This window comes from Corticium candelabrum, chromosome 1 (genome assembly GCF_963422355.1).
Source record: "Corticium candelabrum chromosome 1, ooCorCand1.1, whole genome shotgun sequence".
In the NCBI taxonomy this organism is placed as follows: domain Eukaryota; kingdom Metazoa; phylum Porifera; class Homoscleromorpha; order Homosclerophorida; family Plakinidae; genus Corticium; species Corticium candelabrum.
Window position 1 is genome coordinate 2,191,337 of NC_085085.1, and position 13,930 is coordinate 2,205,266.

At 44.7% G+C, this 13,930-nt stretch overlaps 2 protein-coding genes across 3 annotated transcripts; both read left to right on the forward strand.

The window, feature by feature from the left end:
• The first annotated feature begins 92 nt into the window (after positions 1–92).
• Positions 93–1,393, forward strand: LOC134196153 (MFS-type transporter SLC18B1-like). The gene is made up of 2 exons (XM_062665225.1): positions 93–684; positions 789–1,393. Exons 1-2 carry the CDS (start codon positions 93–95, stop codon positions 1,391–1,393), a joined length of 1,197 nt encoding a protein of 398 aa, XP_062521209.1.
• Positions 1,394–11,691: 10,298 nt separating this feature from the next.
• LOC134188622 (MFS-type transporter SLC18B1-like) lies at positions 11,692–13,252 on the forward strand. 2 transcript variants are annotated; one of them, XM_062656792.1, is made up of 2 exons: positions 11,692–11,824; positions 11,898–13,252. In XM_062656792.1, the coding sequence occupies exon 2, from the start codon at positions 12,016–12,018 to the stop codon at positions 13,072–13,074; it is 1,059 nt and encodes a 352-aa protein (XP_062512776.1). In that variant the 5' UTR covers positions 11,692–11,824; positions 11,898–12,015; the 3' UTR covers positions 13,075–13,252. The 2 variants fall into 2 exon arrangements, with proteins under 2 accessions (XP_062512776.1, XP_062512785.1); XM_062656801.1 differs by having other exon boundaries at positions 11,730–12,768; positions 12,830–13,252.
• Positions 13,253–13,930: the final 678 nt, after the last annotated feature.

Here is a 13,930-nt window from a genome sequence, read left to right on the forward strand (position 1 = left end):
GGAAGTACGTGTACGCCCTCACCACATCCTGCTGCAGGACACTAGTCTTTGTTAGTTAATTAGGACAGAAATGACATTCGGTACAGTTACACATGGCATCTCTGCTTCAACATCGATTGATTATTCTTCTCTTTGTGATGGTGCTCCGTGTCCTCTGCTTGTCTTCGTATAGTCTTATATCGACATACTATCCGCAGCACATCAAAAATTCGCCTTACAATCAGGAGCGCCCGTCAGAGTTTACAGGATATGTAGTAGCCTCATTCTCGCCGACCTATCTGCTGGGGTCCATTTTTATTGGACACGTCTCATTGAGGTATTACGGCGGTAAATTTTGTCTTGTAACTGGATTGTTTCTAGCCGGAGGAGCGTGGGTGCTGTTTGGAGTATTGCAATATATGACAGAGTGGAGACACTTTTTGGCTTTCTCTGTCGTTCTGAGACTGACCGTTGGTTTTGGAGTAGCTTCAGTAGATGTCTCATCTTTCTCACTCGTGCTATCTTCGTATCCTGACAAAATTGGATTAGTGTCATCACTTATGGAAATGACATGGTCTGTGAGTAATATTCTCGGGCCATTTATGGGAGGCATTCTATATGACTGCATTGAATTTATAGTGCCAGCAAGCTCACTAAGAATTTGTCTTTTGCTGTTTGCGTTTATTGCTGTTTTTGTGCCATCTGGTAATAGCATGAAGCTTTCCTACAAGCCAGGAAAAACTCATATTTCTACGAAACAATTTATTGGACACTTTGGAGTCTATGGACAATGCTCACATTTGTTTCAGGATATATAATAGCGATCTGTCTTTCATTTCCACAAGCAACCTTGTCATCTTTCCTACACAAGAAGTTTCATTTTTCACCCAGACAAGTAGGATTTGTTTTTCTGGCGAGTGGAGTTGCCAATGCTGTTCCGGCACCTGTGGTAGGTAAAATGTGTGATATGATGCATCCTAGATGGTTTGTACCGAGTGGTATTATAATGGCTGGTGCTGGTGGATTCTTTCTCATGTCGTTTGGAAACTCCATTGTCTTGCAAGTTCTTGCACAAGTGTTCATAGGAATCGGGAGTGCACTGACACTTGGTTTTTGCTACACAGATCTGTTGAAGGAGTTCTGTAGAAAGTTACAAGTAGACAAACTTGATGAAACTACAATTGGAAAAGTATACACTGCTTTTAGAATTCTTGCCACTCTTGGTGAAATTACTGGCTCAGGATTGTGTGGAGTGTTTGTAGAGTCTCTAGGTTTTGGCAAGGCTACACTGATGTGGGGTAGTATTGGAACATCATTTGGAGTTGTGTACTTGTTGTTATTTGCAATTTCAAGAATATGTGGCAATGAAAATATGGTGGCAGGAGTTTATGTAGCGTTGCATAGTCTAGGTTAGCGAACTTGATGCAAGCATATGTATATAGATAGATTGGAAATACTATATATAGTATTACCGCACATGTTCAAGGTTTAGCTACCGCATCAGTGTACATCTCAACGATCGTTTGGCCCAGCATAGCGTATAGTACGTGCATATAGTACATACACAAGTGGGATGGATGCGAGATTTCCACCTTTTCCCCCTCACCTCTTTTCGTGTTAGTTTGTTGAGTGAACTAGTAACATGAGCGAAATTGTCGATAAAACGTCGGTAATAACTGGCAATGCCGAGTGACGCCTTGACCTCTTTAACGGTCTTGGGTGTTGACCAGTTGAGAACTTTTTCCCACTTTGACGGATCAGTCGAAATACCACGCTTTGAAACCTGATGTCCAAGATGATTAACTTGCGTTTCGCAGAAATGGCATTTAATGGGAGAGAGCTTCAAGCCAGCTTGTCTGAGACAGTCTAGAACCAGTTGGAGTCGAACAAGATGCTGCCTAAATGTGCTAGAGAATATGATACTATCATCTAAGTAAATCAAACACGCGTCCCAGGTTAGTCATCGCAGCACAAGTTCCACGAGGAGTTGGAATGTAGGTGGCGCATTACATAGACCAAAAGGCATAACTTGAAACTTGTAGTGACCGGAATGTGTAGTGAACGCACTTTTAGGCTGAGACTCGGCGTCTAATTCGACTTGTCAATAAGTACTGGAGAGATCTAACGTTGAGAAAAACTGCTCACCGCCGAGAGCTGCCAGTGTATCATCTACTCGTGGTATAGGGTACGCGTCTTTTACGACGACATCGTTTATTTGGCGAAAGTCAATGCAAAACCGAAAACTTTCATCCTTTTTGGGTACCAAAAGGACCGGTGATGACCATGGGCTAGAACATGGTTTGATGATATCGTTTTCTAGCATGCTCTGCACTTGGGGTCCAACTTACTGACGAAGACTAAACGGTTGTCGATACGGTCGTTGTCGCAGGGGATGATGGTCGCCTGTGGCAATAGATGGCAGGTTACGTTGGTACGTCCAATGTCGGATAGTCCTGTAGAGAATAGGTCGGAATATCGTTCCAACAAATTTTGAAGGGCTGCCTGTTGGGGTAACGTCAGCTCACTTTGTGACCAGTCGAACTGACTCCAGTCGATAACCTTGCGTGTAGAACAAAATGCTGTCGTATTCAATCCTGAGCAGTCCGTGGTTTGTGAAGGGTGTAGAGTTGTAACGCCACGGAGATCAGTGTCGACGCAAACGCGGCCTAACGTCTTCCCACGATACAGCTGGACGGTGCCGGCCACGTTCAAAATGCGGACAGGTGTTTTGCCCAAACGACCATTAACTACGGCCGGAGCTGCAAGTAACTCTAACGTTTCTCCAAGTTTGTGGTCAGGCTCGAACAAGCAGTCGTTACTGTCGCATATTATCTCTCCGTGTTCCCCAATCAAGGCTCCTAGTGCAATCACTTCTCGCTGGTCCAGCGTAAGGGTAATATCGTCTAGCAAGGCGACGCGGCAACCCTGTGTTGGAGATGTACTTCTAGTCTGTCCTTGAATCGATATCAAACGGTCTTGCCGATGTAAACAGTGCTCACTAAACAGTACATCAATTGTATTCTGTTTCAAGAAGTCAACTCCTAGTATCACACATAATACAGACACGTTAGCAACAAAAAACCCCGGCGTTCTGTTTCTAAGCATCCAAGCTTCACGAGTAAACGAACCTCTCCCGCTACAGGCAAATGCTCACCATTAGCCATTTCCAGAGTTAAAGACGACGAAGTCAACGACAGGGTGGTGGCGAAGGACTCGGGTAGAATAGAAAAACCTGCTCCCTGTATCCACTAGGCAGCGTACTTGATGTCCGGAAATTTTAGCATCTACATACACCGAGTGACTATCAGTTGACGTGTTTGTTCTTACTACTGCACTCGGCGGTTGTCTATCACAATCAACATGAACACCTGAATACCGTGGTCGTGGTGTATTCCATTTGCTACGTTTACTATCTGCTACAGCCTCAAAAGAAGGGCACTGCGATTGGTAGTGACCAATCCCCCACATCTCCAGCACTCTACAGTCCTACGAAGTCCACTGGCTAGTTAAAACCACAAAACTTGAAACTCCAAACTCCAAACCATCTCGAACCACGCTTTCTGGTGACCCAATTCATCATGACCCAATTGTAACGTGGTGCAATCAATTTGTAAGTAACCATGCAGATGAAATGATACCAAGTGCTGGCAGTGCTTCTGCAAGTAAAAGCAGACAGCAGAAGACATGGTTCGAGGTGGTTAATTTGGAATTCAAGCTTTGTGTTTTATGACACGCCCTAAGAACCCAAACAAAGCGCCCATTGTCAAGATGACTAGAATCGTACCCAGTTCTCCTCCTCGCGCGCGCTCCACGTGGTCCTGGCAAGTGGAACGAAAAGCACGTGCCAAAACACGTGAAGCGAGCGCGAGGAGAAGGACTGAGTACGAATCTACGAGATGACAAGGTTTGTCGGATAGTCTCGCGTAGCCAGACCATCTCCGCCTACATCCTTCCGGCGGATTGCCTGACTTCCGTTGGCTGCGCGAGAGACTAAAAAATTAGATGCACTGGGACGTGTACTGTACCATGTGCTATCCGGATCGAGCGGGCAAAGGAAATTGACGCATCCCTGATGTAAAGTCTTGTAGACCTTTCTTTCATACAGTCCCGCTCTCTCACTAACTAGTGCGCTACCCACTACCCCGTATGTCTATTGTTTACTATTTGCTACATCTTCCTTTCCCCAACACAAGTCGTACGGAGCGTAGTCCGCAAACACAACTCGCAAACACAAGTCCTAAGTAACGTGGTCCTTTCGCCAAACTGGTAGTTTGACCTGTCGACCCGACCGTGTCTTTTTCTCGTGAGAGGATAGTTGTTCCACCCTTAACTCTCCTAATGGTTTGTCTCCACTTGCAATACCGCTACTATTTGCCTCTTCGGTCTCGTTCTCCCTTTCCAATGCTATCTCATCTGTGCGGGATAAATCTGGTCGTCACTGCAACTGATGACGGTTTCGTCGCAGCACAGTGCAACTGGCTAACCGCACACGAAAAGAACGTCCATGAAATTGCTGAATCACTGTAGCTGGAATCCTCCATGTTTGCATATTGTGTCCCAGACTAACATCCTATCATGAATGTCCAGCTGGGGAAGTGGTTGAGCTCCAGTTCGTTGGTCATAGTATTTCCTCTGCTGCTGTTTACTGCGTTCATCTGTTTCTTGCATTGTATCTCGTCTGGCCACTTCCGGTGCAAGCACTCCTGGAAGAGAAGGCAATGTGGTATGCAAGCGGCGACCCATTAGCAGATGGGTTGGAGAGACACCGGTTGCTTCGTGTGGAGCCGTCCGATATGCCAACAGAGCAAGATAGAAGTCTCCTCCCGAAGACTTGGCCTTTGTCATCAAACTCTTGATTGTTTGAACACTACACTCAACTAATCCATTACCTTGGGAGTGTAAACGCGATGACGTTCTGTGATGAAATCCGTACGCCGTAGCTAATTTCTGAAACTCCGCACTGGCGAACTAGGGGTCATTATCGTTGAAAAATTTCACCGGAATTCCATGACAAGAGAAAATTCTTTTAAAGTGCTGGATGACATTTACGGTCCGCATACTTGACAGTTTTCTGACTTCCGGAAAACGTGAATAGTAGTCAAGTACTAACAAATTATGGTCGCCCTGCAGTTCAAAGAGATCCGCCGCCACCCGTTCCCACGGCAGCTGTGGTAAAGATGTAGAAGTCAGAGGTTCCTTTCGCTGCTGGTGACGGTAACAACCACAGACGTCACAGTCTGTCATCATTTGCCTTACCTCATTGGACATGTCTGGCCACCACATTGTCTCACGCAAACAAGCTTTGGTTTTAGCAATATCCTGATGACCCTTGTGAGCGCTGGCCGACATCTCTTTGCGAAGACTCCGAGAAATGACAATCTGAGTCCCTCACATAATCAATCCCTGCACCCGTGTCAGCAGATGCTGGTAAGGCCAAAACCGTTGAAATTCTTTTTGCAAATTGTGACGAGTAGGCCAACTTGTTTGGAGGACACGATGAAGTATAGTCAGTTGAGGATCCCTCAGAGTTGCTTCTCTAATTTTCTACAACCGAAGACCTGACTCTGGCAAGCATTCGGTAACTACATCGACGTGATCCTGGACCACTTTCTCAATTCTTGGATCCTCGTCATCCACTGGTGCTCTTGCTAAAGCATCTGCTGACACCAGACATTTTCCCGAAACGTATTGCACCTCAACGCTGTAGCGCATCAATCGAAGCTTCATTCTCATCAATCTAGGTGGCATTCATCCAAGCTTTGAACATCCATTATTGATACTGGCGGTTTATGATCTGTTTCAATGACAAACCGCTCTTCGCTGCCAAATAAATAACAGTGGGACTTCTCACACGCCCACGTCATGGTTAGGCGTTCCCTTTCACTCTGAGAGTAGCGTTGTTCTGTGGACGTTAAAGCTCGAGAGATGTACGTAAGGGGTGCGCGCCGTCCATCACTTTGAAGTTGCAGGAGGACTGCGCCTATTCCAAAAGAAGATGCATCACAGGATACAATCGTGGGAGCTCTTTGCCTAAGATACGCCAGAACGGGAGCTCCTACTACAATTTCTTTTATTTTCATCCAGGCATCTTTTTTGAACTGGTGTCCACTGCCATGCCGCCTCATCTTTCAACAACTGGCGCAAAGGAGCTGATTCCTGCGAATGTCGACGTAGAAACTTCGCCACATGCGCGAGCAAGCCCAACAGACGCCTGACCTTTTCCTTGGATGCTGGCCGTTTCATCTCTGTAATAGAGTGAAGTCTGTCACTGCCGACCGCCACCCCTTTCTGTGTTATGCGTCTGTAGTTTGTAATACTAGATTGGCGGCAGTTGCACTTCTCTGGCTGCAAGCGAAAATTGCAAGCCCTGAGCCACTCCATCACCTGACGTAATCGTTTGCCGTGCTCTTCCTTGCTTGAACCCCAAATCGGTATATCATCGAGAAAGCACGCAACACCACACATCATCTATACGCAACGCCATTTTTCGGATTCTTTACCGGTAGATAGCATTTTCCTATTTGCACGTGGCACCTGTGTCAAGCTGAAATGTCCTAAGTGAATTGCATCCCGTGGTGTCAATGTCAGAGTAATAAGTGATTCATTCACACTACTGTCGTTCTCGTCATCTGTTTCCGCTTCTACATAGTGTAACTTTGTCTGCCTTGGCTGTCTCTTCTTTTGTCTTGATCTGCATATACTAGCAAAGTAATTACGTCCACCGCATGCCACGCATTGTTTCCCAAATGCTGGACAGTACTTAGCACCAAACATATATGGTTCTTACCACAGTAACGGCATTCTTTGTCTGCTTTGTCATGTTGTTTTCAATGCTTTGTCTTATCAGGGAGTGCGGTAGCACTCCCTATGTAGGGATGCGAAAATCTAAAATGGTGCCCCATGCAAAAGTATCCAAACGCATCCGAACCGGATCTCTCAGAACTCACTAGAGAGATCTCGGACCCACGTAGCGCTCAACTTCAAACGTTCCTAATGGTAGCCAGACTATCATTGCTGACACTAAGCTCCTCAGAAGCCAGCTATCGGCAAGTAAAAAACCCGATATGTTCTTTCACATTTCACATTTCACATTTCACGTTTGTCAGCCACAGGGAATGTGACACAAAACCCACTTGTGATTTTGTGTGTGTTTTCGTGAGGATTTGCGTGGGAAACGAAGCAAACCCATGTGTGGGTTTGTGAAACAAATACCCACATGTGGGTTTTCTAACCCACAGAAACTTCGCAAAAACCCACAAAAAATCCACAAAAAACCCACGTAAAACCATAAGAAACCTACCATAACCCACCATAACCCACCTTGAGGATTTTGAAAAAATTAAGAAAACCCATACATAAACCTAGAGGCACCGCCATTTTCATTTCTAATTTAGGGTTGAGTTTGCTATATATATATATATATATATATATATATATATATATAGACTTTTTTATTGAATTCAATCGTCTATAATTATCGGTGAAACCCATGAAAACCCATGGAACCGCCAATGCAAATTGCAACAGTAAGTGGACATGGAACTGATTGTAATCATGTCTGATTATATTTCCAGTTACCCTACCTAATCGCCACATCTTGCAATCTAGATTAGCAAAAATGCACTCTAGAAGTGTAAGTGTCTCTGCTTTCTTTTCACGTTCAGTAGCAGTCCTTGTCAGTTATCTGCTTTCGCACTGATGATTCTTTTGCCCAGGTGATGAATCGCTGATGTGGTTTCTTTCAGTTGAACCGTCGTAGGACGATCGACCTCTGCATGGTTGAGCATTCACCTGTACTTGAGGATTTTATCGTTTTCTAGTAGAAAGCAGTCGTTGCAACTGCAGTAATACAGACAAGAAGAGACAAGAGGTACTTATTAGTTTGTTTTTCCTGAATCTTATTCAAAAGCCCTAATCCCTGGCAAGCTCCATCCATGTCATAACTTGAAGAAACTACCGACATTGTTTTCGGCTAGCTTAGGCTTCTTCATCGATGGTTTCATCTACGTACAATATCAAAAGGAAAATGTGAAACAGCGTAACTCATTCTACATCTGAAGAGTGACATTCACGGCACGTAGACATCTCTACAAACCACGTCAACTAAGACCCAAGTCGCTGGACTGCGCTGTACATGTTGTAGGTGAAAGCGTAATCCTCTTGCAGACGTCGCGACAGCGAACCGCCAGAACAGACTGCCGGTTGAGTCCAAGTGCCCGCGTATTTGCTATTTGAACAGTGCGTGATGGTGATTGGCTACAGAAGGCTCCCGTTCAGGTACGCATGATCCAAGCGTGACGCCGATTGGTTCATTTCGATCCTCCTTGATCCTGCTGCTTACGGTCACATCTTGGGAGGCCCAAGGTGGTAGCTGTCTAGTCTCTCTAGACTTGCTAATTGCTACTCTACGATCCACTAAGTATGAAAGTAAACACTATTAGTTTGGTTGGTAGGCGTGACCTTGGATCACGAGTCCACCCAGGGTGGTAGACGACATGCCAACTGAACATTGCAACATTTCTGTCTTTCTCTAACAACTGCATTGGGTTTTGCGTTTATTTCGAAGGTTCCAGTGGGTTTTCGTAATCTGCAGTCGTGCTCTGCTGTCAAGTTGATTTTGTAACAAAACGCTAGCGGAGCTCATTTACTACTACATCACTTTTGATTAGCAGCTTTCCTGACTTTTAGCTACTGTAAACGCATCAGTTCTCTGCTCACGCTGGGTTTCAGATTTCCCAGCTATTGTTATGTGGGTTCTTTCATCATAACCCTAAAAACCCATATTCCTTGTGTTTCCTATAGCCGTAGCCATATCCGCGGTCTATAGAGCTCAAATAAATAGTTCCTTAGACTAGGCGACTACAAACTACAAATGTCTACGAATTCTAGCTATTCTGCCTGTCTCATGCAGCATTACCAGCTGCGCATGTGTCGAATAAAACCCATGTTGTGTGTTTGAACGTTTCATGCTGTGTTTTCTATGGGTTTTACGAACTCGATCTACAGAAACCCATGTATAACACCTGTTGAGTTAGATGGGTTTTGTGTCACATTCCCTGTGAGCCAGGCTAGCGCCTCACTCGAAGCAGCTACAACGACGAGAGCCACACCAAACGATTCGCTCTTGTCCGAAGAATTGCACTGACCCAACAGCTAGAAATGTGCAAAGTCACCTTGTATCAGTCAACTGCTGCCATGCAATTCCACGTACTGCTTCCCACAACGCCATGTTGTTCCGGTCACGTGTGTACATGTGACTACCGTTTGGAAGCCTAGCTGCTACTTCCACCTGCTGCTACATACTGCTTACAGTTGCGTGTAGTTGAACATGTACAGTACCACTATCTTCAACGGCGCGGCGTCCTGTCTGACTCTCTGTGCATGTAAGCGTGTATCTCTTCCGTGCAACCCTATAGGTAATGGAAGTTGTTTATAGATGCAATCAGTGTTATTACGTACATCCGTCAGCTGCTACGTACTTCCGTGTATGCTGAGCGTAACGTGGGAGTTGTCTAGAGATGCAATCAAAGATTGAATCCCGGCCGAGCTGCACACGTTTAAACACTAGACTGTCATTTCCATTTCAAACTACACAAGTCCAAAAACATTTTGAGAAAATGATGAGTATGTAGGGATGGGTATGTACTTATGTCATTTATGCCCATTTCCTACATCACACTAGATAAGGTCACTTGAAAAGAGATGCCGTAGCTAAACTGGAATGTGCAGCGTCTAATTACAGCCTGGAATTCGTGGCCTAGAGTGGGAGGGGAGCGGCACAGAGAGTGCAACCTCCACGTGGTCTCTCCTGGGGTTTTGAGCATGAAAGTACTCTCACATGTTCAAAATGTTAGGCACTCGGTTTACTAAAACTGCCATTTCCATCTTCGGGGCATATATATATATATATATATATATATATATATATATATATATATATATATATATCAGTGGACATATATATATATATATATATATATATATATATATATATATATATATATATATATATATATATATACACACACACTCACGTGCTCGCGTAATATACTTTTAACATAGCTAAAAATATATGAAACAAGTCCAAAAACATTTTGAGAAAATGATGGGTATGTAGGGATGGGTATGTACTTATGTCATTTATGCCCATCTCCCGCATCACAATCTTTTTACCTATATCGCTTGCAGCAGTTGTGAATGTGATGTAGGAGATGGGCATAAATGACATAAGTACATACCCATCCCTACATACCCATCATTTTCTCAAAATGTTTTTGGACTTGCGTTTCATTGGGTTGGGTCGCATTTTGCCCTGGATACCGTGTACACTGTCTCGGACTGCCATCGCTTTCATTTGTGTCGCTGTGGACTCACTTGCTCTGCACATATCTACTGTCTCACTCAATATGTTAGTTTCTTCTGAAGAAGAAGCTGCTATCTGACTGTGTTGTCTCGTATGCCAACTACTACTCTATCTCTCAGTATGTCATCGTGCATTGGACCGTACTGGCACGTTTTCACTAGCTCGATCCTTTAGGGCAGTAAGATATTGATCGAACGTCTCACCTTCCGCTTGTGCACGCTGATTGAGCATGAACCTCTCGTAGATAATATTCGTTTCACCCAAACAGTGATTCTCCATTAGTCGTAGAACAATGTCCGTGTTTGCCTTGTCCTTCTCTTTCTCGAATGGAAGTGCACTGTAGATCCTCAAGGCTTGCTGTCCGACACATATGTGATGAATGTTGCAATACAAACTTGTGCAGGCTGTTGTTTCAGATTGGAAAGTACTTCATACGATTCCCACAGTTGTTTCCACTCTCTCCACGCCTGTCCCACATTTCCAGTAAGGCATAACGGTCTGGGATGTGGTATTCTTCCAAATATTTGCATTGGTTGATACTGCTGATCGATACCCAGTGGTGCATCCACAGGCTCGTGAGATTACTCTTCAACGACGACTTCGTGACGTTCGTCTTGTCTCTGGTCCTCTGACATCGGTGCATATATGAATCAAGCGTTTCGACTATCGACCATTTCTGACACCATGTAATGTGTGCACTTATGAGAGAATGTACTGTCTTGCAATGTCCCTAGTCTTATATCCTACTTGTAACCTTACACGCACTACTACAACACATTATCTAGCCTCGAATTTCCAGACCAGAGAGCGCGCGAACTCTAGTCTGGACCAAGTGGATACTAAAACGATTTCGGAAGTATTTATCAATAGCGATGCTAAATGGCAGTCTAACGGCGTAGGATCGTTTTACCTAGATCAACATATCATTGGTAAATGCCATGAGATCTCAAAAACAAAGAAGAGACGTCTGCCGTGTTTCCGGTGATATCTTGGTGGACGGCATGAAACCACGACACATTGATTCTTTGGCAGACCGCTAGCTAGTCTAACCGCTCGACTGGCGAGACTACCGCTCGACCAGTTGTCAGAGGTGATGGTCTAGCGACGCTGCTGTGCATGTCTAGTCACCGCAAGCTTGAAAATATCGAAGAACTGAAGCTGAAACTAAAACTAAGATGTGTGCGTGCACCAGAGTCTTCATCACGGCTCTGGCGTGCACTTAGCTGCACACGCGCGCAATCAGCGTTAGTGCACTTAGCATAACCAATTACTGCTAAACCAATCAGAATTTACAACCGGCAGTCCGGCTATGAGAAGCCGATTGGCTCAGAAGGCTATTTTCGAAATCATTTTAGTACACCGACTTGGTCCAGACTAGAGTTCTCGCACTTCGCGCGCAGTCTGGTTTGAAAGTTCGAGGCTAACATTATCTCCTATACATACCCCGTATGTCTATTGTTTACTATTTGCTACACCTGATTGGTATGACGCAACACCGATCCATGTTTCTTCTCTTTGCGATGGTACTTTGCGTATTGTGCTTTTCTTCGTACAGTCTCGTATCGACATACTATCCGCAGCACATCAAAAAAGCGCCTTACAATCAGAAGCGACCGTCAGAGTTTACAGGATATGTGGTATCCGCATTCTCGCCGACCTACGTGCTCGCGTCTATGTTTACCGGATATTTGTCACTAAAGTCCTACGGTGGTAAGTTCTGTTTAGTAACCGGACTGTTTCTAGCTGGAGGATCGTGGCTACTGTTTGGAGTATTGCAATATGTGACCGAGTGGAGATACTTCTTGGCTTTGTCTGTTCTTCTGAGAATGAGTGTTGGTGTAGGCGTGGCTTCAGTAGATGTCTCCTCTTTCTCACTTGTGATGTCTTCCTATCCGGACAAAGTTGGATTTGTGTCATCACTAATGGCAGTGACATGGTCTATGGGTAATATTCTTGGGCCACCTATGGGAGGCATTTTATATAACTGGAAGGGATTTATGATGCCAGCAGGCACACTAGGAATGTTTCTCTTACTGCTTGCATTTATTGCTGTGTTTGTGCCAACCGTCAATAGCTTGGAGCCATCCTACACCTCGCATGAAGATTCTATTTCCACAAAACAGTTTATTGGACTTGCTTGCAAATTGTGGACAATACTAACAATTGCTTCAGGCTATATGATATTGATCTGTATTTCGTTTCCACAAGCAACTTTGTCTGCTTTCTTGCACAGCAAGTTTAATTTTTTGCCCGGAAAAGTGGGACTTGTTTTCCTGGCGAGTGGAGTTGCTAATACTTTAGTAGCACCTGTGGTAGGCAAACTATGTGATATGATGCATCCTAGATGGTTTGTACCGAGTGGAATTATAACTGCTGGTGCTGGTGGATTCTTTCTCATGTCGTTTGGACACTCCATTGCCTTACAGGTTCTTGCACAAGTGTTCATAGGAATTGGGAGTGCATTGACACTTGGTTCTTGCTACACAGATCTGTTGAATGAGTTCTGTAGAAAGTTACAAGTAGACAAACTTGATGAAACTACAATTGGAAAAGTATACTCTGCTTTTAGGATTTTTTCCAGTCTTGGTGAAATTACTGGTTCAGCTTTAGGTGGAGTGTTTGTAGATTCTCTAGGTTTTGGCAAGGCTACCCTAATGTGGGGCAGTATTGAAGCATTATTTGGAGTTGTGTACTTGTTGTTATTTGCAATTTCAAGAATACTACACATTTAATTGTAGATCTGTGTAGCAGTCTTGCTACACAGAATCTGAGATCCGTGCAAGAAATGATTCGACACTGCCACTCACGTGAGTGTGGGGAGGAGGCTAGGTGTGAGTTACTCTTAATTAAATGTTACTGTTGTTGTTAGTACTGTACGTATTATCGTACAGGTATATCTCCAAAATACACGTAAACAGGCACAAAATATCAACCTCTGACTGGTTAATCCTAGGCGCATGCGCAACGGTTTCTACCAGAAATGGCAACGGAATCGACAGAAACAACCATGTAAACAACTTTGGAATGCACAGCGTCCGTTTATTGTTGTTGCTCGTGTGATCTACATATGGTTGTTGAGACGCGCATGCGGTAGCCTACGGTATACCGACGGCCGGATATGGCCGGGTTGCTAGACGGATGTGGGCGGCATTATCTACTCCGCTTAGAATACACCAACCCACGCTTCCGGCTGGATGTCTGTTTCTAGCTAGCGTGCCGATCGACACAACGCCGGTCTCGAGTTCGGCCGTCCAAGACGAACGGTCGCCTCCGACGGTCAGAAACGAGACTTGGGCGTTCTGCGGAGGAGTTTTTTTTTGTTCAAATTAGCTGAGTATGCGGATGTGCGGATGTGAGGTGCGCTCGCCAGCCACTGTACGCCACCTCTAATTCCTAAGATCCGCCCGCTGCAGTCAGAGGTTTTTTAACCTAATTAAGCGTCTCACGGGGTCGCTTGTGCGCGTGCGTGCGTCCGTCCGTGTGTAACGGAACTTTGCGGAAATGGCGTCATTCTTCAGGAACCGATCATGATGTTGTTAGATAGGATGCTAGAAAGACAACGACAAAAGAAAATGCGTAGATTGCAAG

Bases quoted from the DNA above. Each gene is read 5' to 3' on its own strand.
- LOC134196153 (XM_062665225.1), top strand. From the start codon at position 93: ATGGCATCTCTGCTTCAACATCGATTGATTATTCTTCTCTTTGTGATG. The intron at 685-788 runs GTAATAGCATGA...CATTTGTTTCAG, and splicing joins TGCTGTTTTTGTGCCATCTG to GATATATAATAGCGATCTGT.
- LOC134188622 (XM_062656792.1), top strand. From the start codon at position 12,016: ATGTTTACCGGATATTTGTCACTAAAGTCCTACGGTGGTAAGTTCTGT.